Source organism: Solanum stenotomum, chromosome 4, assembly GCF_019186545.1.
Source record: "Solanum stenotomum isolate F172 chromosome 4, ASM1918654v1, whole genome shotgun sequence".
NCBI classification, from domain to species: Eukaryota; Viridiplantae; Streptophyta; class Magnoliopsida; order Solanales; family Solanaceae; genus Solanum; species Solanum stenotomum.
In genome coordinates this window covers 56,904,502-56,931,540 of record NC_064285.1, presented here as the reverse complement: position 1 = coordinate 56,931,540, position 27,039 = coordinate 56,904,502, and the positions used below count along the sequence as shown (strand labels likewise).

Genomic DNA, 27,039 nt, shown 5'->3' with positions numbered 1-27,039 from the left:
AGGAAAGTAAGACACTAAGGGGTCTTTTGATAGTGTATAAGAATAATGCTAAATGAATGTACTAGTAGTGCTCGTATTAGCAACNATATGTATATATATATATATATGTATGTATTGTTTGGTTTTATGCATTAAAAATAACATGTATTGCATAAAATAATGTATTTACAAATTCAGATACACTCCAATCTTATGGTGGAAAAGATGTAAAAATGTTTGGAGGAACAATTGGGTCTATAATCATGATAATGCATGCATTAAGATCATTGGATTGCTAATACCTAAAAGTCCATGGTATTAGTAATACACATCATAATACACAATAGAGTGTATAACTAATATTTGCGTTAGTTATACATCAAACGACCCCTAAGACATCATTGGTTTACACTAAATTAAAGTCTTAATTTTAATCGTTCAGATCATTACATTTGTTTTTTTTTTTCAAAGTCTGAATCTTAATCATATAGGCATTTGTTTTCTTATTTTATAACCACGGGTTTGAATAGGTCTGATTCAGTTCTATAACAAAATCCTAATGTTCCCCTTGCTAAGCAAAAATGATTTTTAGTAAAATAATCAGCTCAAATTTGAACTATCCCTCCTATCAACACTAGAGACAAGAATTCTACCTAAGAAATTACTGAAATCATGAATGTGAAACCTGTGCACAAAATAGGCAAAACACAAATCTTGACATGTATAAATGATCAGGTTCAGGAACTACATGGATAAATGTTCTGAGGGACAAAGCTATCTCACAGTAGACAAACATGGGAAAGTAAGACTCGATTCGCTGAACTCGCTGCGAACCTTAGCAGAAGCTGATTGGAAATCAATAGCCCCACCTAAGAAATACAATCACAGAGAGTTGAGATTTTGGCTTTCTAGCAGTACAGGGAAATGCCTAACTGTCTTTGGAGGAAAGGGTAAAAAACGAAGAGTTGGTGTAGCAGAATGCATGTTTGATGGTTCCAATCCTTTCCAGTTATTTGCTTTTCGTTTCCATTACCACAACGCCTTCTGCTGTTGTAATCTACATAATGAGTAATGTTTACCTTCAGCCGGTTTCATTATGCTTGAGCCGGGAACTCATGTTTACCTTTTAATTATCCTAATAGGTCTGTATTATACCTCTAAGACAAGAAAAACCATCCGCCAGAGATCATCAACTCAATTATTCTCCTTTTCCCTTTTTGTGGTAGTACAAGTAAATAGGCTTTAAATAGCTTATACAGGAATCATGCAGCAGCAAAATAATAAAAAGACCAGGAATATTTAAACATTATGAGAATTGTTGAGCAAAATAGTATCATGGGAATTTAACGATGGAAGGAGCCAACTGAAGAAGCCAGCTCCAGTTTCTCCCCTCAATCTCTGGACTGAATAGTCCATCAACATATCCCAAAGCTCCCCAACAGTCCATCCCTGTGAAGAAATCCATTGAGCCACCTACAACAGGTTGTCAACAAAGAAAATTTCACTAAGAAATATATGCATACGCTCCCAAGTCTTGAAGATGTTTGTGCTTTATGATCACGTAAGAATATACAAGACGGGATAGCTAATAGAACCTAGCACAAAGTTGGTGATGAGCTACAGCAAGTCAAGATTTCCTATTTTGCAAATTCATGCACCTATCTTTTGCACAAACACAAGGACCAATATGAAAAGGCAGTACCAACTTATCAGATTTGTTCAGGACAGACCTCAATTACCATTTCTAGCATCAGTAACATCAATTAGGAAAGGTGAATCTATCACTCAGAACTATCAGTGATGTCAATTCTTTTCTCTCAAACAATCAATAAAAGATAAAACAATGAGTGGCAGAAGGTGAAACTACAAAGATGGTCAGGAAACAAATAAGAGTGGTTGAAAAACACGGTGAGTATTAAATTACACAAAATTATATTGCAGGGAACATCTTTTGACATAAAATGTAAAAGAAAGCAGTCACATACAGCAGTTCTGAGCCTATACGAAAGAGATTCACAATTAACAAATGGAAAACATACTATGGAAAAGAAGTTCAAAACTAATTTTCTTTCAAGCAGAAAGCCTTGAGAATATCTCATAGTAGTTTAGAAGACTAGTACCTGACCCAGCATCTGCAATGCTTCCAAGTCAAACGTATAATACATGATGAACGGTCTCAATGCCTGAGAGAAAAGAAAGGAGAGAAAAATTAGGAAAAGTAGTTTTAAGGAAAAAAACCAGCACTGCGTCCACATCAATATATTCATTAAAGCACTGATGCATGGGATGTAAAGTGTGTGTGAATGTATATATATGTATCCAGCATCCATTTAATGTGACATGATGTGTATGAAGAGTGGAGAAGTGTAGAAAAATCAAAAACTCAGACATCTGATGAAGTCTTGAACATAAAACATGAGAATTATATCTTAAAAGGACGAAAGCAAAAGACTGCTCTTTGCCTCTTATGATAGCAAAAAATGCCTGTGATGAAATGCTGGAAAAATTTCCAAGGAGAGAATAACCTGAGATGCAGCAAGCCATTGAAGCATAGCTTTAAGTTGAGGATCCCCACCGAAAGCACCACAACCCCAATTACCAGTCACAACTCCAATTTCTTGTTGATAGTCTAAATGTGAACAATAGTGTGCCTCATGATTTCTGAGCAACTGGTTAGCCAAAGTTCCCTCAATTGTTTGAGATGATGCTGAAGGATTTCCTTGAGACTATTGGACAGGATAACAAATAGCCAAAAAAATTAGTCAGATAAAAAAGGATAAAATATATTGACATTGATAGTACAACTGGAGAGATTCCGGAAAAGGGGGAGAAGCGGTGAAGAAAATGAGAAAAGTAGGAGGATCTGAAAATACTAAGAAGGGAGGTACTACCAAATGATAAACTTCAGAATGTCCAGAAGATCCTTTAACATTGGGATCATGCTGACTTCCCATGTCTTGAAAAAACTTTTGATACTGATGACACTTTAAATGATCCAAAAAACCACAAAGAGCCTTGTTAATTTCCCTACAACAAAGTTAAAGGACCCAGTGTTGTCAATGGTGAAAGGGGCCAAAAGCACCAAGTCTGTTATGACTTTAAGAGTAAAGCACAATTACATCTTCAGAAAGGCACAGATGTAAAAAGTACATAATACATATATAATGTAAGAAAATAAATTGAAATTCAGCCAACTAACATGCAAGGTTAGATCAAAATGGCAAGTAGAACTATGAACAGAGACACCCATTTGAAACCCTAAACTCAGTCAAGTCATTCACCATCAAATCTACAAAATGAATTCCATTCTTAATCTAATTTCTGTAACTCCACAAGGTTTTATCAAAATGAAAATTGTGCATTGCTCTCATCCCTCAACCTTGTTCAGTATAAATGGCAACAATTTCACGGTTTAATGAAACAATGATCATTTAATCCAAACAAGTATGTTTTCAGCTCACTTTAAATATTCTGGACCTATCAATTCAGCATAGAGCCTATATGAGCAGACACAAAAGTGTTATTCTATTGAACAATTACTCTTCAAGCATGTTATTTTCATTCTCAGACAGAAAAAAGTAGCACAGAAAACAGAGGCTTGAGAATTCTCACTTCAAGAAAAACTTAAAAATTGATGAATAAAAATTATTCACATCCCAACGCAGTATCTCAAACTACAAATTACAAACAATGTAACACACTAGCTTGGATGCTAATTCATGAGGGACTGTCAGTACAACTATGGTAACTACTTTGTCCAACTTAACTTGAGGCTTGGATTGTTCAAGAAATCAAACATCCAACAAGAGAATCTACAGATGAACTTTCCAAACTCTCAATTTTGATACAATAATCAGGAGAACAATGAAAGCAACAATTAAACTCCAACCAATTCGCACAACATATAAATACAAGAATCATGAACCAAAGACAATGCAGATATGTTCTTTATTTGATTTTTATGTTTGTAAGATATGTAAGACAACTAGAAATCTTTTGAAGCTAATCAACAGGATTAATCATTTAATTGTACATCCAAATGTCAATCATTTAATTTATTTTTTTTTGAAACTGGTAATGTTGCCAAATGTCAATCAAAGTGAATATGTAAGTTTGCAATTTTAAGCACAGCTAAAAGGACGAAGAAAAATATACCAAAAACATCATTTCTAAAACTAAAATAGATTAAAAGCAGCTGATAATCTCAGTAATTTTCTTTCCATACTCCTACTAAGTCAAATGACCTAAACCCAAATGGTGTAATAAAAGAAAATAGTCCCACTGAAGACATATTGTTAGATGCTGAAATACGTAGATTCCAGGTCATCCAATTCTTACCTTGTTTAGACTCACTCAATCAACATATCCCAAAAGTAAACCATCTCTTCTCTCAGGAACTTCTGGATTAAGCATTATCTGAGTTGATTCTGGTGAATTTCATGGCAAGGACGAGCCTGATAGGCAAGATTTACGTAGAAGATAGTTTCGTAGAAGATATGGATACGTACTAATCCATTCATTTCTTATCAAAGATGCAGGTGGAAAAGAATGTAAACTCCTGATTGACAGCATCTAACTGTCAAGACACTTTATCTCACATCAATTCCATAACATCAGCTCATAAACTTTTACTTCCTTCTCAGCTTTGATTATGCTAAACCTCACTAATACTTCCTAATGAAAAAAAGGAACCCAATTGGAGCTCAAAGATCAAAGTGCTGACAGGTTGACGGCAATCTGGTTTATGGCCCAATTGACCTTGAGAGAGAATCTTACTCTAAATAAGATTTCTAAAAAGTAATTAACACTCACATACCTTAGGAGGCATTCAACCCGGTACTGCCTTTTTCCTGGGCTACTTAGTGCATCTATTGCGATTATTCTGCTCTTACGCCTTCCAAGAACATCAATTTCTTTTTTGTCCACATGGTCACCATTAAAACGGAATGAAGAAGCATATCTACACCATTCAAAAAATATTTACATTAGATTAAAGATATTAATAAATAGTGGAAGTGCAGTCAAAGGTAAAAAATGTCAACAACACTTTATTGTAAAGAGGAACTTTCAGCTAAAATAGATTAGCAAGCAATTTCGGTCACAAGTTAACTTGCTTATGTAATAAGTAACAAATTCTCCATCTGAGCTCACCCGGTATAATTTGAGAACCTCTCTGTACCGACAATTTCAATTGCTTCATTGTCTGCCATGCAAGGCAAGAAAAGGATGCCAGCAATTAACTCTGGATTGATCATAAAGCGAATCTCTTCCTATCAAAGGACATTCAACAAAACATTTTTAAAATTTCCCAACAAATATGTCTCAAAGATACAGATAGTTGCATGAAGGTAGAATGGAAACGAACAAGAGAAATGCAAATCAAATCAGCAAATTTGATATATTTAATTAAGAGACCAGTCAATAATATCTTCTTTAAATTAAGAGCCTTTGGGACGGCTCATTTTAAAAAGCACTTTTGTCAAAAACAGCTTTTCAGAAAATACTTTTGGAGAGAGGTAGTTTGTGTTTGGCCAATTCGTTTTAGAAATGAGTTTTTCAGTATTTATAAGCAGCTTGCATTTCAATAATCTTTTCAAAAAGTGTTTCGAGTTTCAAATTACAAAAAGAGACAAGTATCAAGGTGTTAGCAGCCTATTCAAAATCCCTACCGCAACCGTGTCGACACGTCATGGTTGTGGGTGTGGGTGAGGGATCCATACATGATTTGGTGAACCTACCTTGGGGTACTTTGACCACATTCTATGACCGAGAAATATAAATTGATTGGGTATTTGATTTGATTTTTCTTTATATATATATATATATATATATATATATGGAGAGAGAGAGAGGGGGGGAGTTATACAACGTATGAGAATGCTTTTATTATGCGAGGTAAGAAGAAAATATTGGTGTTTATGAGGAATGAAGTTTTATTAGGTTTAAATCCAATTAACAAATCGAAATACATATAATGTTGTAATATACATTTATTGGCCACTGGTATCTGCACTCAGATCCATACATCCGAATCCTAGAATTTATGTGATGAAGAATTCAACCTCTAGATCCGCATCCGAATCGGGTACTTGCAACCAAGTCCGAGCAACATAGTCAAGGTTCATCTTACAATTAGGATTATTTAAACGGAAAAGGGCCAAAACTACCCTTGAACTATATGAAAAGGTCTAAAAATACCCTCCATCCATCTTTTGGTCTAAAAATACCCTACCATTCACCTTTTTAGCTCACCTATACCCCTCCACTCACCTTTTTGGCTCACTTACACCCTTTCATTCAACATTTTGACTAACTTATACCTTTATGACTAACCACCAAAGTTTATTTTGTTTTATTTTTTTGAAAAAAATATTATTTGTCATTTTATTATTAGATAAAATAAAAAACTCATCTTGATTAGTTTTTTTCCCCATAATCTATTCAAATAAAAAAATATATACCTCTTCAAGCCCCCAATTTTTTTTTTAAAAAAAATCTAGTAATTTTTGTATTTGCTCTAAAAAAAGTTTTAAAAAAGTTTTTTTTAAATAATTAGTATATTATAAGAATATTAATAGTGCCACACTATCTATATTCCTTTTTAAAATAAAAAAAATTGTTAACTTAATTTTTTTTGCTAATCTGTGATAAATACTTTTCAAAGAAAAAGTTCCACAAACAATTTTACTTAAAAATTAACTCATTAAAAAAAGAAAAAAAAAAGCAGCGGGACCGTCGTAGCCATAGGAAAATTTAAGTAGGAAAATAGAGAAAAATGTGTGTAATGTATTTATGGATAAGATAATATATTGTTATGATTATGACATAATAAATTTATTTATAAAATATTAATCATCTATATCATGTTTAGAATCTTGATTTAATTAATTAAATATTAGCCGTTAATTTTTTCTTATGTCATGAGTCTTCAATCTAAGTAAAAATTTGAGGAAATGGAGAGGAGTTGGATTCAAAATTAAATAAATAATAAAAAACTATAATATTTTTTTATATATAAAAAAATTGGGGTATTGAAGAGGTATATTGCTTTGGTTTGAATAAATAATGAGAAATAATCTAATTGAGGTGGGCTCTTTATATTATCCAATAGGAGAATGACACATAATAAATATTTTTTAAAAATAAAAAATAAAGAGAGAATTGTTAGTTTCAAGGGTATAAGTGAGCCAAAAAGGTGAATGGAAGGGTATTTTTAGACCAAAAGATGGATGAAGGGTATTTTTAAACCTTTTTCTATAATTTAGGAGTATTTTTGGCCCTTTTCCGTTATTTAAATGGAGAAATTATTTNTACCTTTATGACTAACCACCAAAGTTTATTTTGTTTTATTTTTTTGAAAAAAATATTATTTGTCATTTTATTATTAGATAAAATAAAAAACTCATCTTGATTAGTTTTTTTCCCCATAATCTATTCAAATAAAAAAAACATATACCTCTTCAAGCCCCCAATTTATTTTTTTTTAAAATCTAGTAATTTTTGTATTTGCTCTAAAAAAAATTTTAAAAAGTTTGTTTTAAATAATTAATATTAATAGTGCCACACTATCTATATTCCTTTTTAAAATAAAAAAAAATTGTTAACTTAATTTTTTTTGCTACTCTGTGATAAATACATATTGGATTATTTTTAATCAATAAAATATATAGTTAAACCAATAAAATAATCTTGAATATCTAGTATTATTGAGTGCATAAGAGACAAAAATAGATTGAGATCTATAAGAAGGTTATACGGAGAAAATACTGAAAAGAAAGACTAACAAGTATTTCACCATTTTCCCTATGTTCCTTTTATTTTATCTTGTTTGTTTGATTACAAGGAAATACTTCTCACTCAGCTCAATGACATAGTTACAATTTGATGATTAAAAGTAATAGAATCAAGAACCCGACAAATTTTCATATACCATAACAAGTTTCACAATGAAGGAATTCTTTTGAGGTATTATTCGAAATAATTAAACATACAATATTAAAGTTTGATCAATGATCAATCTATTAAAAATAAATCTTAAAACAGGTATAGTGCAAACAAAAAGAGATCATACATAGAGAAAAAATATTAACTTGATTCCAATAACTTGTGAATATTTTGGCGATGGCTTTGTTATCGGAAAGAGCAAGAGGACAGTTAGTGGCAAGAGAGGGTAGAAAAAAGGGAAATGTAACTTTGTACTTATAGTTGATGGACTACTTTAGAGGGAGAGGGAGAGGAAGAGGGAGAGGGAGAGAGAGAGAGAGAGAGNGAGACAGAGACAGAGAGACAGAGAGAGAAGGAGAGAGGAAAAAGGAACATATACAGTAGAAACCAAAAAGAAAAGAGGTGTATTTTGTTAGAAGCTTTAAGTATTAAATTAACGATGCATAGTTTGATAAATATAAATAGATGGTAAGGATATTTTGGTCTTGAAAATTAATTTTCTGCTTTAACTTCTACTTCTTGGAAAAAGCAAAAAAATTGTAGTTTCTTCCTAATAGCAGATTAACTGTTGTGGGTGCTTCTCTAGAACACCATTTTTGTTTGTCAAACACCTCAAATAGCGCCTCCAAGAAGCTTGTCCAAACAGGCTATAATACTAAAATAGGATCCCTCTTCTTTTAGATTCTTAGTTCTCTTTCAAAAGTTATACTCTTAATTCTTAAGAGAACCTTCTTAATTAGATGCATATGATTATTTGGAGTTTAATATCAATTATTGGTAGGGAAATCCCCTCCGTAATGGGGACTAATAGTACAGAAAAGTGGCGCCTTTTGAAGCTACTTTTCAGGAAGTGGAAAGCGGATTTTCTTTGCCAGCAACAAACAAAAGTTCAGTACTTCCCACGACATTTTTTCAGTCAGTTGGAACCTGGTCGAAAGGGAAGATTTTCTGTATTTGGAGATTGATGCTTCAAAAAAGGGTTTGAGTGGATTCTTTCTAGGGTTTATTCTCCTAGGGATAATTCCGACAAATCACTTGTGTGGCTTGAGTTGTCACTGACACAATTCTTCTTGGAATTAAAGCTTAATAAGAAGCATTGACACTTTTCTCTAATGAACCTTGAGTGTGGAAATGATTGATCGTCATGATAATATACAATTTGATTGTGCCCTAAAAACTTCTTGTAGAAATCCATGGTGAAACCGTCTGTACTTGGAGCTGTCATCAATGCAGTCTACGATAACACCCTGGGATCTCAGCAATACAATCTATTGTGCCCTCGTATGGCCTTTGCATGTACTGGTTCTCTTCCTCTGAAATGGTTAGCATATTGTCCGAGACCAAGAAGGTTTTCATTGAGCCAAGGCCTTGTTTAAGGGTTCATAAATTCTCAGAATCCCATTACTCTCCAAAATTTCTCCAATTAATTCTAACTTGCCAATGTAGTTATACCTTTTGTGAGTGTGACAAACTTTTTTTCTAGATAAGGTAGATAATCTTACTGATAACTAGTACCAAGAAGGTACATAAAAAGTAAAAAAGAACCATTACTATTTTGGGCGTCCCATGATTTGACACATTTCATTTTATACAACTTTCAAAATTTCAAATTCATTTAAAATATTCAAATTCTAAACTTTTGATGCTGGCTTCAAACTATTACTTTGATATTTTCTTCTTCTTCTACTACTAATATATATATCATATTTATTTATTTATCTATCTTTTATATATATACACACACACACAAAACACTCCCTCCATCACAATTGTAATGGTATCTAGCTGGTATGGAGTTTATGGAACAAAAGGAAGACTTTTGAAACTTGTAGTCTAAATAAGTCATAGATATTTGTGTGGCTATAAATTATCTCATTAAGGGTAAACAAGAAATTTAAAAGTCACATTATTACTAAATATAGAAAGGTATCATTCATTATTGTTGGGACTTACTAGCAAGGAAAGTTTGTCAAATACATAGGAATACATATATATGTCAAATCTAACATCTTAAACTACTGCCAAATCAAATATCGTATTATAAAATGGGAAGTAGGGAGTAATAGACTAATTGTTAACAAGTATATCAAAACATAAAGCTGAAAATATGTTGAGAAATAAAAGAAACCTGTATACAGCCCCTACTGAGAGCACCACCTCCAAGATACTTGTTTGCAAAATCCACTTCAATAGCTTCACTTGATTGATCCTCAATTAAGCCTGAATTGGAAATCTATAAAGAAACAGAAAGAAGTCATCCCTTCGCAAACTAACATCTTCTATCACAAAAAGGAGAAAAATATAGTTTCATTTATTACCTTAAAAGGGCAAAGGGAAATACTGGATTGGCTCCAGAAATTTTCCTTTGGATAAGGAAAAGCAAATGTACCATGTTCTAGAGCAAGAACTTTTCGCTCAAAGGAGATGTAGCCCGCAGGTATCAATGAGCCAATCCTCTCAAAATAGTGAAGAATGCACTTCAATTTATTTTCAAATTTCTCGTCATACTGATCATACAGATACCTGAAAAACATGTTCTTTACCGGATGAACTTCCTTTCTGCATTTAGAAAATCTGACACATAAAATGGCATGTTGCAACCATAAAAGAGCATAAGGCAACAGCTTCAGTAGATAATTTCTATAAATAGCTTCAGAACTACAAAGCTATACTCTGCTTTTTACAGGCATGGGTTACTCCTGATAAATAATAGTTAGGATGCTATCCTAGACCCTTATTTCTTCTGAAATAGCTCAGCAACCATTATCTGTCTCATATTGCTTAGGTCAAACTCCTCACTAAGTGATTGATATGAGTACAAAATGTCAGTATCTTGTAAAGGTCTCAATTTCAACATGCTTCGTTTGTTTACACAATTTTTTTCTCTCAAACACTTAAATGGACACTTTTCAATCAGGAAAAAACAATACTCAGATCTAGAAATACAATACATATTAAAGAAAATTCTGAATACTGAAAGAAAATGACTCACAAGTTACTTGATTCACCACTCTCCACAAGATTTTCTGCTTAAGAGTTCTACAGCTTATTTGAAGACTTTAATACATCTAAACTATCTTCTCCATGTTTAACAAAATGGTTAACCACATTAACCTCTTTCAGAATTCAGAACAAACTGTTTCTTTTAGTGCTGTTGTATTTTCTACTTATGGTGAATCCATTTTTATGAGCTGATAGTACATACTGAGGCAGATGCTTTCAACTTGTCAATGCTACATTTTTCTCTGGTGTTAAATGGGGCTACTGGGGAAGTGGAACCCCTATGATATGTCTTGCTTTCTTTAATGGAAGAGTCATGTATAATCTTGCAAATCAGTAAATCTAGAGTCTAGACATATTATGTGATGCAGTATTGATTCTTGAACTCCACCATTTACAAGTAACCAACAAAAAGAAATCTATGTTTCTATCTCGCAGTTACATCTATGATGTACAACTTTTGCACATACAACACAAAAAAAAAAAGTGGATGGCTGAAACATGATGGATGGAACTCAAAAGCACTGGAAAACAACAGTGGTAGGATCATGAAAGACCACTGTACCCAGTAGGTAGAGAAGACTGCATCAGAAAACATGACATTCAACTCACCCATATTATTTCCAATACCGTCACAACAAACACAAAATACTAATGAACAAACTCTTCTCAAGTTAAAGTTATTGAAATGGAGAAGCTGTTCTTTGAGAAGAGTTGAACAATTATAACTATATCAGAATCAATTGAAGTGGGACAAAGTGAGGGGAAGTATAGCCTGCAAGTAGGCTCACGTGCTATATAAATTTGGCTTGTTTTGTAGCTGATTTGGTAGGAGATTGTTAGAAATCAAGGGTTCAAACATAAAGATTACTGAAATCTGCCTCTGTTTGTGGATGCAGTTATCCTACAGCTGTAAAGAAATAAGATTGTGTTCAAAACCTTAACACAGAACATAGAACGCGATATGAAAGAACCTTGTGAGAGATAAGTACAACAGCTATAAAAAGAAAGACTTTATCATTCTCCAAAAAAAAAAGATATAAAAAGATAGACAGCCAATAAAACATACGCAAACAAATGATCAAAGTTGATCATCGGGAGATGTTTGGCACCTCTATCATTGGTAGGGAATAGACAAAAGAAGGAACATGCAAGAAGAGCACCGACTAATTCCTGAAAGAAAAAGATTGACGATCATGATCACTTTACGCTATAAATACTTGCTACAAAGTTAAGAAACAAATTCCAATTCACACTAAACTTTATCAAATNTATAAAAAGATAGACAGCCAATAAAACATACGCAAACAAATGATCAAAGTTGATCATCGGGAGATGTTTGGCACCTCTATCATTGGTAGGGAATAGACAAAAGAAGGAACATGCAAGAAGAGCACCGACTAATTCCTGAAAGAAAAGATTGATCATGATCACTTTACGCTATAAATATTTGCTGCAAAGTTAAGAAACAAATTCCAATTCACACTATAGTGCAACTTTATCAAATTTGCAACTCATGATGACATTTTTTAAATTTCAAAGAGAACTTCACCATTAGTTCAACCGCATGCCACAATAATCTGCATGGGGGGGGCGGGGGGGGCTGTTTATTTTACTAGTAAAAAGCTTAGAATTGTGTTTGTTCACAATTCAGTGTTTGCCAGTAGTACTTTTGAGTCATTTTACTCTGGTTTCATGTGAAAATTAAAGAACTATAATTTTTAGACAGTGTTTTAAGGGAAGATACGGGGCGTGGGGCAAGCCATTTTATATAAAACAAGGCGAGGCATAAGTCCCAAGACATGGGCGTAAGCCCCATGGGTCTTTAAATTTTGTTAATTCTTTTATTCATAAAAACAAAAGTTGAAAAAATATGAAAAGCATTAAAATTATAATATTAAGAAGTCAAATGAAGTGCTGAAAATTTTAACAAACATTCTAAAAGTTCAGTCTCAAAAGAAGAAATATTCTAGAAGTTCTAAAAAAACCATGAATTATACAAAAGTTTACCATGACCACGCATCCAAACATTAAAAGAAAAGAAATACCATCTTAGGAAGAAAATGTTATCTATAACTCCTGACAAGTAAATGAACACAAAAGCCTTTTTTTAGTTAATACTATACTTTAAATTTTTTTTCTTAAGAGACTACCCATGTCATTATTGAATTATTTTTTTGAGATACAACTAAGTTACAAATAAACTAGAAAATGAAATTTAGGCTTACAAGAATTAGTCACAATTACATAATACAACTTGGAACTGTGTGCTTTCAACAAGCTAATAAATTAGCAAACAATTCATATTATAATTCAATACAAAAATTACATTCGATGAATATAAATATTTATAAATTGTTACTCCCTGACACTTAACTATTAAATAGCAAGTTCATAATCATGATACACAAAAAGGGCAATACTATTGTAAAACAAAATAGAATATCAAACAAAATTTGAAGAGAAAAAATGTAGGAAATTGAGTAATGAAGACAAAACAAAAGTTAAAACATGAAGATTCTTCATTTGAAAGGTCCCATCAAAATTTACTCTCACGTTACTAGGTCTACTATTTCTACCTTTTATGTCCTCAACTTCTGAAATGTGACTAATGAAGAGGGCTCTTGAAGAGTCAATAGCTAGTTAATAAACTTTTGGAGGATCCACAAGGCTAATTAGTAATTACACATGATTGCACAAGAACTGTGGAGTGAGTCCCCTGTGTAGGCATTGGACATATCCCAAGATATGTACAGACGCTTTAGGCATAATTCTCATGAGACAAGAGCTCCATATGTTAGACCAGGGCATTTTAGGAGTGCCTCATCCTGAGTTAGTCCAGGCGCATCCCAAAACATTGTTTCAACAGATCTAATTTGCTTTAAAAGACATTATTTTTGACATTGGAATGAAATAGGTCATAAAAGAATGGAGTGATTGCTGATCATTCAAGTAGTTTGAGATTGAGGCACAGTTACAATGATTAATTGAGCTCTTTTAGAGATCAGTACTGTGAATTATCAAATACTCCTAACTGTTAATTAGCCTAGCAGTAATAATCACAAAACCTGACTGAGGAAAACAATGCCAGGCTGTTGTGATTCCAATAAGCGAAGACCAGTGTTGACTCCTTTAACAATTCCACCATCAGCCTTCTCATAGTGAGCCTCCAATAAGGAAGGAAACCGCAATAGCAAATCCGCCATTTTCGGCACCACTTCTTCGAACCATTTAACAGCTTCATCCCTAGGAATTAACTGCACCAACATTTCAAGTATTCAGTTCAAAAACAAACAAATCCATCTGAAGTGAAAAGTGAAAGGCTTACATCATCAAATAAGAGAGAAAATCCGTCTGAAGCAGAAGAGGAAATTGAAGAATCAGGTAGTGAAAGGGAATTCCGAATGTCGGAGATTGCGAGGAAGAGGACTTGGCCGGAGTTAACATTGCTGTAATGAGGTCCTTCAGAGAGGGCTTTCAGTGCTTCAACAACTAGCGGCGGCCAGAAAAGAGAAGATGATCGGAGACACACCGGCAAAAAGGGAAGGATTGACTTCACGTCTTCTCTATTCTCCATTGATGGACCGGACCTTAACTTTGATTCTCAACGCTTTACATTTATTTTCAGTTAGTTGAATTCAAACTTAAGGTACCATTTTGTCATTTTCTCGAATCTTAAAAGTGACAAAATTGGTCCATCAAGTTTGAGACGTAATACCTCTTTGGAAAAATTATCTATATACACATCTTTATTTACCTTATTTTCTATTATTCCCTTCTATTCTAAAAAATATTACCAAAATCCCTAATTTCCCCCAAATCTCAAGTCTTTTGGATACATAACTATCCCAGACTCAAACCCACGTTTCCTCATTTTTTTTTCACTCCTTTAATTTCTCCCTGTTTCACTCCAACAATCTTATCAGTTACAACTTTCATCTCAATTTGGATTTCAAAAGATTTCTCTCTCCGGTCAATCAGATTCAAACTACTAACTATGTAGTTTTCATCTTTACTATTCCCTTCAACAATTCAATTGAAGATAGGATTGATCGGGACGATAGAACATTCATGTCAGGCACTGCTTTTGGAGTATATTTGTGTCATACTTATGATGTTCTAACTTTCAACCAATTCAAAGAGACTATTCCAACTTTTGAGTCATTCATTTGCCCAATTTACTATCCATTATCTTCCTATTCATTGTAAGGAATAATTCATCACCTATAAATAGTGATGGTTTTATTTTGTGAGAAGAACAAGAGATTTACAAGAAAATATAGAGCGAAGAAGATGAGTAGTATTATATTGTGTATATTGAGTTAGTGTAGTAAAAGAGAGAGTTGAGATAAAGAAAATATTCTAAGGGTGTGTTTGGTATGAAAGAAAATGTTTTCCATGGAAAATGTTTCCTGGAAAACAAATAGATTTCTAACTTATTTTCTCATGTTTGGTTGCAAGTAGAAAATATTTTTTGAAAAATATTTTTTACCGTTTAGTTGGTGAATGAAAAATATTTTTCAGAAAATATCTTTATTTTTGACTTAGAGACTAAAACTCTTTAGGAAAATAATTTCTGATCTGAAAATCAACCCTGATAATTGCTCTAGGACCGACACCGACACCCAAACTAGGACAAGACCCTGATGACCGTTCCAAAATCTGTCCCTGAGATTTGACACAGGACCTGACCTAGGAATTTTTTTTCAAAACAATTTTTTTAAAAAAAAATTGATAGGGTCGCGTGCGGGTGGGGGTGGATGGGGGTAGGGGTGGCGGTGGCATAAAAATGAAAATTTCTAAATTTTGAAATATTTTTTCAAAGACAATTTTTAAACCTAAGTTTCTATTCCAACGCCAATTCGAACGGTTTAGCTCCTTGTATACTAGTGTAGCAAACTTAAGTATAATAGAATAAGCCTAACTTTAGGCGTTGACTCGGCTTTGCCAACCTTCTATCTATCCTCCCTATTTCTACGACCCTGTATGTTATATATTTGAGATTTCAAGCTTCACTCGGAGACTTGGGACTAAAGTTGGTTTGATCTTAAAGTGTAGTACTGATTACTTATGTCACGACCCGAGCCTACACCCTAGACCTGGCCGGCACTCGAGAACCATTATTGGTCCCCAAGCGAACCCTCATCCTGGCTAACTACAAGCGGAAAACTGATTCAAGCATACAAAGCTTAAAAACTAAATAAAATTCATGAAGCTGAAATACAAAGCTTTAAATCAAATGAAAAACTCTGAATAAAATAATATATTCAACTCGCCATAAAATAGGCAACTTAAGTCTTTAAAACATTTAATAAAATAAATGAATAATACAGACTTCTCAACTATACTGACTATCTATGAAGCCTCTAACTGATAAAGATGGAAGTCGGGACAAGACCCACGACATCCTAACTAAACTGAAAAGTAAATGAAATCCCTCGGAAATGAGGAGACTCACCATAGCTAACTCGAACTCCCGGATGTGTCAATGAATCTCCTGTTGATGATCCTGAATACCTGTGTCCGCATCATAAGAAGATGAAGGCCAAATGGCTCAGTACGTGGAATGTACGAACATGTAAGAGGAGTTCTAAAGCATAACATTAGCTTGAACTTGATAAAAATGGAAACATACTTACCTCTTTTCAAACTTACTCAACTCAAGGAATATTCAAGGATACTCAAAACTACTCAACTTACTCAACTCCGAAGTACTCAAGGATAAGATACTCAACTCAGAGATTAGATACTCAATTCAAAGATATTATATTCGACTCTGGGTACTCAACTCAATATAAAGCAACAATATACATGCAATATATGGAAAGCTTTATAAAACAGTAAAAACGACTTATTTTGTTAAAGAAAATGCATTAACAAACTCAACTTTACTTATATAATAAAGTAATATAGTTTCTTTGGGAGATTCTCTAACCGACAACCACCACTATGAGCCTAAGTGGCGATACATCGTCTTGCCCACGCAGCCAGATCTGTCCTATACTTTGCCGTCATATAGAACGCTTAACTTAGTGGATCCACTAGTCTATGCTAAAAGCATCTTAAGGAGTCATTTAAAAACTATGATCCTTTACTACCCATGATGGCTACATGGTTTATGGAGACTTGAGTTAATATGAACTCGCATCCCCATATCGTTGCTCAATACTACTCCCAAAATATACTTAACTCATATGTTTGTAAAAACAAAACTCTTTCTTTGAATTGAGATAATTAATCAAAACTTACCTTAAAAGCTCTCTCGAAATCGATGTTCCCTTTTCTTGCTCAAATGTGAAAACTTTTATAAACTCTTTGGGAATACTTAGTTCCCTTATAGCTTTTTGAGAAATGGACTCAACTCTTTACTCTTTGCTTAACTTGAAACTTTTAGTCTTAAAACAAATTTAAAACATTTGTAAAAGACTTCTTAAAATGTGATTCATGCCGAACTATGGACGTGAACGACTCAATGCAAGGTTTTCAATAACCATAGATAGAACTCAAATACTTGGAACTCAAGAACTTCAATAATATTACTCACTTCAAGAATGCTCAACTCAGAGGGTTTATGCGGAATTTATGAGCATGAACTACTCAACTCAAGGACTCAAAGATACTTCTCATCTCAAGATTTTTCGGCTTATAATAATCATGCGGAATTATGGGCTTGAACAACTCAACTCATGGACTTCATGGGTAATAGGTAATAGTCCCATGATTAGGATTATAAATCTCAAATGGGTTATAAACTCAATACTTAAGACTTAGGACATGAAGATATTACTCCTCTCATAGATACTCAACTTCTGGAGTTCATGCAAAATTTATGGGCATGAACAACTTGACTCGTAGGTCTACATAACATTATGGAACTCATGTATACGACACTTATCATTCTCTTACTTACTACCTCAAGACTTAGTTCAAATCGATGGTTGATCTCAAAGGATTCACAATTGAACTCAATGACTTTCTTGAACTCTACTTTTAACTCTCTCTTGAATGGGAATTATGAATTCAAGAGTTATGGTTCACGATATGAAAGATCTCATGATGACAAAGTAGACTCATGAGTACATTCTCCTCATCCTCATACTCACTTGCTCGAGTCTTGAAACAATTTACTAGAAGTTATAGAAGACTCCACAAAAAGACTCAAAGGGACTTTCTTATAATGTTCGAAAGAATTCTCAAAACTTAACTCTCAACTCTACCTTGAATTTGAATTGTAAATTAAAGGTTATGACCATGTTAGGAATGATTTTAGCTGTTCAGAAGTAGCTTAGAGTAGTTAGAATCGAAAAGGAGTGAAAGTGCACTTTAAACGACCTCAAACGGGGAAACCGACGACAAACTGGATGGGGCAGGCGACCCTGGCGCTATGGTTAGCGCGGGGCGCCAGCCCCTAAACTTCAGAGGATGGTTTGGGGCGCTCTGGCAGGTGCATTGCGCTAGGCCCCAACCCAGAAAATTCAACAAGTTTCTTTTCTCGTTTTCTCACCCTATTTCGCCTAGAATCGAATGGTTTCTTCCCCAATCACTTAGAATTGACTACTTAACATAAGTACACTTTAATCTACTCAATACATCCCTTAAAACACTCACTTTGATCTCAAGAAATCATCCAAAACCCAACACAACAAGATTTAGAATGAGCTTCAAGAACACCTATCAAGAACTCATCAAAAACTCAAATCTTTCAACTTCAAGAATGAAATTTGCGCTGAAAATAACATGTTTGGTGGTTGGGTGAACAAACCCAACACTATGGAAGCTCACATACCTCTTAGGGATTAAACCCATGGCGAAAATCCGCAACAACGTGCAAGAATCTCGACGAACGCTTGATCCTCTCCTCTTTTCTCTTCTTTTCTCTTCTTGAACTCTCAACTAAAACCCTAGGCTAATTTTAGGATTATAAAACTGAACCTAATGGGATTAGACCCTTAAAACCTTACAAAAAATGAATTAAATCTGATTGGGTAAGGAAAAGACCAAAATACCCTTTACTATTTCCGACAAACTTTCCTTAACTGGACAACCTAACTTCAAAAGGCCATATCTCATTCATCCGAACTCGAAACTTAGCAAACGTGGCGACGTTGGAAAGATAATTCAAAGATCTTTCCTACGGTATCTTTTAGAACACCTAAATCATCCTGATCTAGGAGTTATGAGCGTTTGAAGTCGACCCAAATCTCATAGTTAACTTAACTTGCAAAATTTCATATTTTGCTATTTCCAATTTAATTCTTTTTTGGAACTCAAGGTGCTAAATCTGGTGACCTTAACACTTAAGAAATTTTAATTCCTCGATAAAATCTCACTCACTACGATGAACGGTTCGAGTCTTAGTTCAAAAACATTTCTGGGGTGTTACAATATCTCCCCCTTGGGATCATTCGTCCTCGAATGACGGTTGGTCTGGTTATGGAATGGTTTACTCTTACTAAGATCTGCGTCTGATGGTCTGCCCTTACTATATTCAAGCTTATCCCAAATCCTTAAGTTCGAATTTTCTACTTCTCTGTAGGGAATCTCATCTCAAACTGTTACTCTTTACTACCACATTCAATCTTAGTAGTCGAACAATTCCATGAACTCCTACTAACCAACTCCTTCAGATCCAACCAAGGGCTCTCATTTAACTATTTCACTTAGTAAAAACTAATCCTCTTCTTCCTTATTGTTAATAACCTTAGATGGAATTATCACACCATCACTAACACGATAAGACATCAACCTCCTTTTTTTTAACATCACTCCATTACAAAAAAGACCTCTAAAAATATATCCCCCAAACTCTTTGAATTCATTACCATCTTAATCTCAAACACTTGACTCGATTTCTTATCTTGTCATCTCCCCCCTTAGGTCTAAAGCTAACACTTGAAAGTTATGGACCTATTCAATCATCTCTAATTTGTGTACATCCTCTTAATGCTATTTTTACTCTAGTGACTTAGCCACACTTCACTGCCCTTATCTAAAGGTTAGGGTCTATCACCTATACTACTCATATTCATAAGAGCTAACATTATTCCTCACCTACTCTATGCCAAGTCTAAATCTCAAGACTAACATCATCACCCTCTTGGTTCCATTCTTTGGATCATGACATTGATCTCAAATTCAAGCTTAATGTTTATGACTAAACTCGAATATCAATATGATTGCTCGCCTACTACACAAACTCACCACTACTATACTCCAATTTTAGAAACACTCGTCCACTAGGACAAATAGCCAACCCTCACCTCTTAGTATTCATACTTATAATTTACAATCACATTTCCCTTCACAACTTGAGTACTATTCACTCATTCATTATACATCAATGCCTAATTAGTTCTATAACATTTTGAATATTATGAGCTTTCCCTTAAAGATCTTAAGCCTAGCTTAGAGCTATCACCTCATGAATACTCTTGCTCTTCTATTCACCACTTACACCTGGTCATAACAAACACAATGACACATCATCATAACCCTTTTTCTAGTTAAGGTATACTCTAACTCATCTTGGCTTGCAATTCTTACTCTACCTCCTATCCTGAGCTCTTCACAACTCATCACTTCTTAGTCTACCCATAAGGAAAAACTACTCATCAAAACTTACTGGGTGCATGACTATAATAACATAGCTTGCCTCATCACTATCTCCCTTTCTAGGATTACTAAACCTCTGCATACTTTCCTTTAACTCTGGGGTTTTTCACTACTACTGCTCATGATCTCGTAATTAATGTTACCCTTTTGGGGGTGGAAATATAACCCAAGCTCTAAAGATACTTCCTCATAAGGATCTCAGCTGAAACAAGGCTTAAGGAAAATAGTACAACTCACTTTTAGCTAAAATCCACGATTCATATGAAAAATGAGGGAATTACTCTACAACTTTACACTTAACTTACTCTTGGACTTCTCTTAAGCCCCTTTGGAGTCTCATGATTTTCTCAAGACGCTTGCTAAGAACAACTCATCCATAATGATCTGACTTTTCTATTCTACCACTCCTAGTATGATAAGTAGTTGAATGAACGAATCTGAGAAACGTAGGAGTAAGAATAAAATCTTTAGGACATAACTCTATTGCACGATTAAGAGTATGAAAGAAGGGAAACTTTTCTTAATTGTCTGTAGTCCATCATTTATAGAAGTGGGGCCCTCACAACCATAAACAAGATCCTACTTGACACGGCTTCATAGACACCTAGGACACTTAAACTCTGATCTGATACCAAGTTTGTCATGACCCGAGCCTACACCCTGGACGTGGCCGACACTCGAGAACCATTGCTGGTCCCCAAGCGAACCCTCACCCTGGCTAACTACAAGCGGAAAACTGATTCAAGCATACAAAGCTTAAAAACTGAATAAAATTCATGAAACTGAAATACAAAGCTTTAACTCAAATGAAAAACTCTGAATAAAATAATATATTCAACTCGCCATAAAATAGGCAACTTAAGTCTTTAAAACATTTAATAAAATAAATGAATAATACAGACTTCTCAACTATACTGACTATCTATGAAGCCTCTAACTGATAAAGATGAAAGTCGGGACAAGACCCACGACATCCTGACTAAATTAAAGAGTAAATGAAATCCTCCGGAAACGAGGAGACTCACCATAGCTAACTCGAACTCCCGGATGTGTCAACGAATCTCCTGTTGATGATCCTGAATACCTGTGTCTGCATCATAAGAAGATGCAGGCCAAATGGCTCAATACGTGGAATGTACGAGCATATAAGAGGAATTCTAAAGCATAACATAAGCTTGAACTTGATAACAATGGAAACATACTTACCTCTTTTCAAACTTACTCAACTCAAGGAATATTCAAGGATATTCAAAACTACTCAACTTACTCAACTCCGATGTACTCAAGGATAAGATACTCAACTCAAAGATATTATATTTGGCTCTATGTACTCAACTCAATATAAAGCAACAATACATATGCAATCTATGGAAAGCTTTATAAAACAGTAAAAAACAACATAGTTCGTTAAAGAAAATGCAATAACTAACTCAACTTTACTTATATAATAAAGTAATATAGTTTCTTTGGGAGATTCTCTAACCGACAACCACCACTATGAGCCTAAGTGGCGATACATCGTCTTGCCCACGCAGCCAGATCTGTCCTATACTTTGCCGTCATATAGAACGCTTAACTTAGTGGATCCACTAGTCTATGCTAAAAGCATCTTAAGGAGTCATTTAAAAACTATGATCCTTTACTACCCATGATGGCTACATGGTTTATGGAGACTTGAGTTAATATGAACTCGCATCCCCATATCGTTGCTCAATACTACTCCCAAAATATACTTAACTCATATGTTTGTAAAAACAAAACTCTTTCTTTGAATTGAGATAATTAATCAAAACTTACCTTAAAAGCTCTCTCGAAATCGATGTTCCCTTTTCTTGCTCAAATGTGAAAACTTTTATAAACTCTTTGGGAATACTTAGTTCCCTTATAGCTTTTTGAGAAATGGACTCAACTCTTTACTCTTTGCTTAACTTGAAACTTTTAGTCTTAAAACAAATTTAAAACATTTGTAAAAGACTTCTTAAAATGTGATTCATGCCGAACTATGGACGTGAACGACTCAATGCAAGGTTTTCAATAACCATAGATAGAACTCAAATACTTGGAACTCAAGAACTTCAATAATATTACTCACTTCAAGAATGCTCAACTCAGAAGGTTTATGCGGAATTTATGAGCATGAACTACTCAACTCAAGGACTCAAAGATACTTCTCATCTCAAGATTTTTCGGCTTATAATAATCATGCGGAATTATGGGCTTGAACAACTCAACTCATGGACTTCATGGGTAATAGGTAATAGTCCCATGATTAGGATTATAAATCTCAAATGGGTTATAAACTCAATACTTAAGACTTAGGACATGAAGATATTACTCCTCTCATAGATACTCAACTTCTGGAGTTCATGCAAAATTTATGGGCATGAACAACTTGACTCGTAGGTCTACATAACATTATGGAACTCATGTATACGACACTTCTCATTCTCTTACTTACTACCTCAAGACTTAGTTCAATTGATAGTTGATCTCAAAGAATTCACAATTGAACTTAATGGCTTTCTTGAACTCTACTTTTAACTCTCTCTTGAATGGGCATTATGAATTCAAGAGTTATGGTTCACGCTATGAAAGATCTCATGATGACAAAGTAGACTCATGAGTACATTCTCCTCATCCTCACACTCACTTGCTCGAGTCTTGTAACAAGTTACTAGAAGTTATAGAAGACTCCACAAAAAGACTCAAAGGGACTTTCTTATAATGTTCGAAAGAATTCTCAAAACTTAACTCTCAACTATACCTTGAATTTGATTGTGAATTCAATGTTATGACCATGTTAGGGATGATTTTAGGTGTTTAGAAGTAGCTTCGAGTAGTTAGAATCGAAAATGAGTGAAGGTGCACTTTAAACGAACTCAAACGGGGAAATCGATGACAAACTGGATGGGGCAGGCAACCCTGGCGCTATGGGTAGCGCGGGGCGCCAGCCCCTAAACTTCAGAGGATGGTTTGGGGTGCTCTGGCATGCGCATTGCACCAGGCCCCAACCCAGAAAATTCAACAAGTTTCTTTCCTCGTTTTCTCACCCTATTTCTCCTAGAATCGAATGGTTTCTTCCTCAATCACTTAGAATTGATTACTTAACATGAGTACACTCTAATCTACTCAATACATCCGTTGAAACACTCACTTTGATCTCAAGAAATCATCCAAAACCCAACACAACAAGATTTAGAATGAGCTTCAAGAACACCTATCAAGAACTCATCAAAAACTCAAATCTTTCAACTTCAAGAATGAAATTTGCGCTGAAAATAAAATGTTTGGTGTGTGGGTGAACAAACCCAACACTATGGAAGCTTACATACCTCTTAGGGATTAAACCCATGGCGAAAATCCGTAACAAGATGCAAGAATCTCGACGAACGCTTGATCTCTCCTCTTTTCTCTTCTTGAACTCTCAACTAAAACCCTAGGCTAATTTTAGGATTATAAAATTGAACCTAATGGGATTAGACCCTTAAAACCTTACAAAAAACGAATTAAATCTGATTGGGTAAGGAAAAGACCAAAATACCCTTTACTATTTCCGACAAACTTTCCTTAACTGGATAGCCTAACTTCAAAAGGCCATATCTCACTCATCCGAACTAGAAATTTAGCAAACTTGGCGGCGTTGGAAAGATAATTCAAAGATCTTTCCTACAGTATATTTTAGAACACCTAAATCATCCTGATCTAGGAGTTATGAATGTTTGAAGTCGACCCAAAACTCATAGTTAACTTAACTTGCAAAATTTCATATTTTGCTATTTCCAATTTTATTCTTTTTTGGAACTCAAGGTGCTAAATCTAGTGACCTTAAAACTTAAAAAATTTTAATTCCTCAGTAAAATCTCACTCACTATGATGAACGGTTCAAGTCTTAGTTCAAAAACATTTCTGGGGTGTTACAATATCTCCTCCGTTGGGATCATTCGTCCTCGAATGACGGTTGGTCTGGGTATGGAATGGTTTACTCTTACTAAGATCTGCGCTGATGGTCTGCCCTTACTATATTCAAGCTTAATCCAAATCCTTAAGTTCGGATTTTCTACTTCTCTGTAGGGAATCTCATCTCCAACTATTAGTCTTTTCTTCCACATTCAATCTTAGTAGTCGAACAATTCCATGAACTCCTACTAACCAACTCCTTCAGATCCAACCAAGGACTCTCATTTAACTATTTCTCTTAGTAAAAACTAATCCTCTTCTTCCTCATTGTTAATAACCTTAGATGGAATTATCACACTATCACTAACACGATAAGACATCAACCTCTTTTTTTTTTAACATCACTCCATTACAAAAATGACCTCTAAAAATATATCCCCCAAACTCGTTGAATTCATTACCATATTAATCTCAAACACTTGACTCGATTTCTCATCTTGTCATCTCCCCCTTAGGTTTAAAGCTAACACTTGAAAGCTATGGACCTATTCTATCATCTCTAATTTGTGTACAACCTCTTAATGCTCTTTTTACTCTAGTGACTTAGCCACACTTCACTGCCCTTATCTAAAGGTTAGGGTCTCTCACCTGTACCAAGGGCTGGTAGGGGGACCGGGTCGGCCCGCCCTGGCCCGCGACCGGTTCGAGAACCGGCTCGCCAGACCCGATCCCGTAAATTTTTGAGGGTTTCGGATTAGGGGCCGATTCACCCTTTGGGCCCGATTGACCCGGAATGGTCCCGGCCGGTTCGCGGGATCCCCTACGTATTTTTGTTTTTTGAATTATATCCGTTGGGCAACGGCTAGTGGGCCTCCCCAACGGATTTATTGATTGTTTTTTCCCTTCCCCAACACCCCCTACCACCCCTACTTTTAATAATTTACTTTAAACCCTCAAGTTATCATAAATACACTTTAACCCACTTTTAATATTATAAATACCCCTCTATCCCTTATTATTTCTTACAAAATCATATATTCTCTCATCTATTTTTTATATCCTCTCAAGTCTCAATCTTTTATTCCATTTAAGTCTCATATTATATCATAATACATATATTTCAATTCTAAGTTTTCTTATTATATACCATAATATATATAATTCTCATATTTGCTATCAAATATTGGAGTTCCAAATTACAAGTTACAACAAACTACAAGCTTCAAGAATCGGTTATAACGTTTGCTATTAACGCAGACGTTTGGTACATTCGTTTCATAATATTTATATTTTATTTTTTGTCATTAATTTTTGTGTTATTATTATTTTTATATTATACTTTACATATAATTAAATATGAGTTCTAACAAAAAAGATACCGGTAAAGGAAAAGAGAAAGAACCAAGTGGCATTAGTAGATTATTTAATTTTAATATAAAAAGTAGTAAGGAAAAAAATAAGAGTAAATGTGGTGGTACTTCTATAGTTAGATTTAATACAAATGATTCTACTTATGTTGTTGATACTTCTTATGATATTGATTCAAATGCTCAACTCGATCGTGAACTTTTACAACAAATTTATGGTGATATTAATCCTTAACTTGATGAAAATTCAGGTGAAGAAGTAGAAGTTGGTTCGGGTGAAGATGCATTAGAAGATACACCTACTAGTCCGGTGACAAATGTTCCAAATGAAACTACAAATTCAATGGAGCAAAATTCTGGACGCCCACCCCTTATACCTCCTACAAGGGAGAAGGTGAAGTATCAACGCCCTAAAACTTCTGTTATGTGACAATTTATGACTTTAGATAAGGAAAATTCTATTGCTATTTGTAATAAATGTAAGCAACCTTTTAAACATAAACAAGGTGGAGGTCAAGGTGGGACGGGGGGCTTAAATAGACATTTGTTATCTTGTGTGCCGATTCAATATAAAGAAGCTAAATCATTAGCCAATAGAAAAAAAGGAATTCCAGTTAATGATTTTGATATTAATGTTAATGAATCGGTAGGGGCTTCTAACATGGTTCAAGGAACATTAGATCCTTCTAACCCCAGTGGTCCACTAACACAACGTAAATATAATAAGGAAAGATATCGTGAAAATTTAGCTAAAATGGTTTATGTTTGTGGTTTACCTTATAGTTTTCCTTCACATCCCGATTTTATTGAATATATTCAACAAACTTATAATCCTAATTATAGAGGTTTTTTAAGAAATACTGTTAAATCTGATGTTTTTGTATATCAAGGTAAACATTGTCAATATCTTCGTTGTATGTTTAGCATATTAGATTGTAGAGTGTCTATAACTTCAGACATGGGTCGTAGTGTTAATAGACATGATTATTTAACTGTTACAGCACATTGGATTGATCATAACTGGAATTTGCAAAAAAGAATCTTAAGTTATAAAAAATGTGTAGAGAAAAAAAGGTTGCATATTTAGCTTCAAATATTTTGAGTGTAATAGATTATTACATGCTTATAGATAAAGTAATGTCTGTCGCATTAGATAATGCATCTAATAATGTAAACGCTGCTAGTATGTTAAAAACTAGATTATGTCCAATTGATGATAATTCTTTTCATGTTAGATGTG

The 27,039-nt window shown here is 34.2% G+C and overlaps 1 protein-coding gene across 3 annotated transcripts; it reads right to left on the bottom strand.

Annotated features, from left to right (window-relative positions):
• Positions 1 to 683: 683 nt before the first annotated feature.
• Positions 684 to 14,549, bottom strand: LOC125862703 (poly(ADP-ribose) glycohydrolase 1-like). 3 transcript variants are annotated; one of them, XM_049542827.1, is made up of 11 exons: positions 14,252 to 14,549; positions 13,992 to 14,180; positions 12,227 to 12,330; positions 10,242 to 10,446; positions 10,052 to 10,156; positions 5,131 to 5,249; positions 4,796 to 4,939; positions 2,871 to 3,006; positions 2,505 to 2,705; positions 2,100 to 2,162; positions 684 to 1,452 (listed from the first exon to the last, which is right to left on the bottom strand). In XM_049542827.1, exons 1-11 carry the CDS (start codon positions 14,498 to 14,500, stop codon positions 1,279 to 1,281), a joined length of 1,689 nt encoding a protein of 562 aa, XP_049398784.1. In that variant the 5' UTR covers positions 14,501 to 14,549; the 3' UTR covers positions 684 to 1,278. The 3 variants fall into 3 exon arrangements, with proteins under 3 accessions (XP_049398784.1, XP_049398783.1, XP_049398785.1); XM_049542826.1 differs by lacking the exon at positions 12,227 to 12,330 and adding an exon at positions 11,993 to 12,096 and having other exon boundaries at positions 14,252 to 14,530; XM_049542828.1 differs by having other exon boundaries at positions 13,992 to 14,169; positions 14,252 to 14,523.
• Between the last annotated feature and the right edge of the window lie 12,490 nt (positions 14,550 to 27,039).

Excerpts from the sequence above, each read along its gene's own strand:
- LOC125862703 (XM_049542827.1), bottom strand. The coding sequence starts at position 14,500 with ATGGAGAATAGAGAAGACGTGAAGTCAATCCTTCCCTTTTTGCCGGTG. Across the intron at positions 4,940-5,130 it reads AGGTTCTCAAATTATACCGG|ATATGCTTCTTCATTCCGTT; the intron begins GTGAGCTCAGAT and ends TGAATGGTGTAG. Across the intron at positions 2,163-2,504 it reads AATGGCTTGCTGCATCTCAG|GCATTGAGACCGTTCATCAT; the intron begins GTTATTCTCTCC and ends CTTTTCTCTCAG.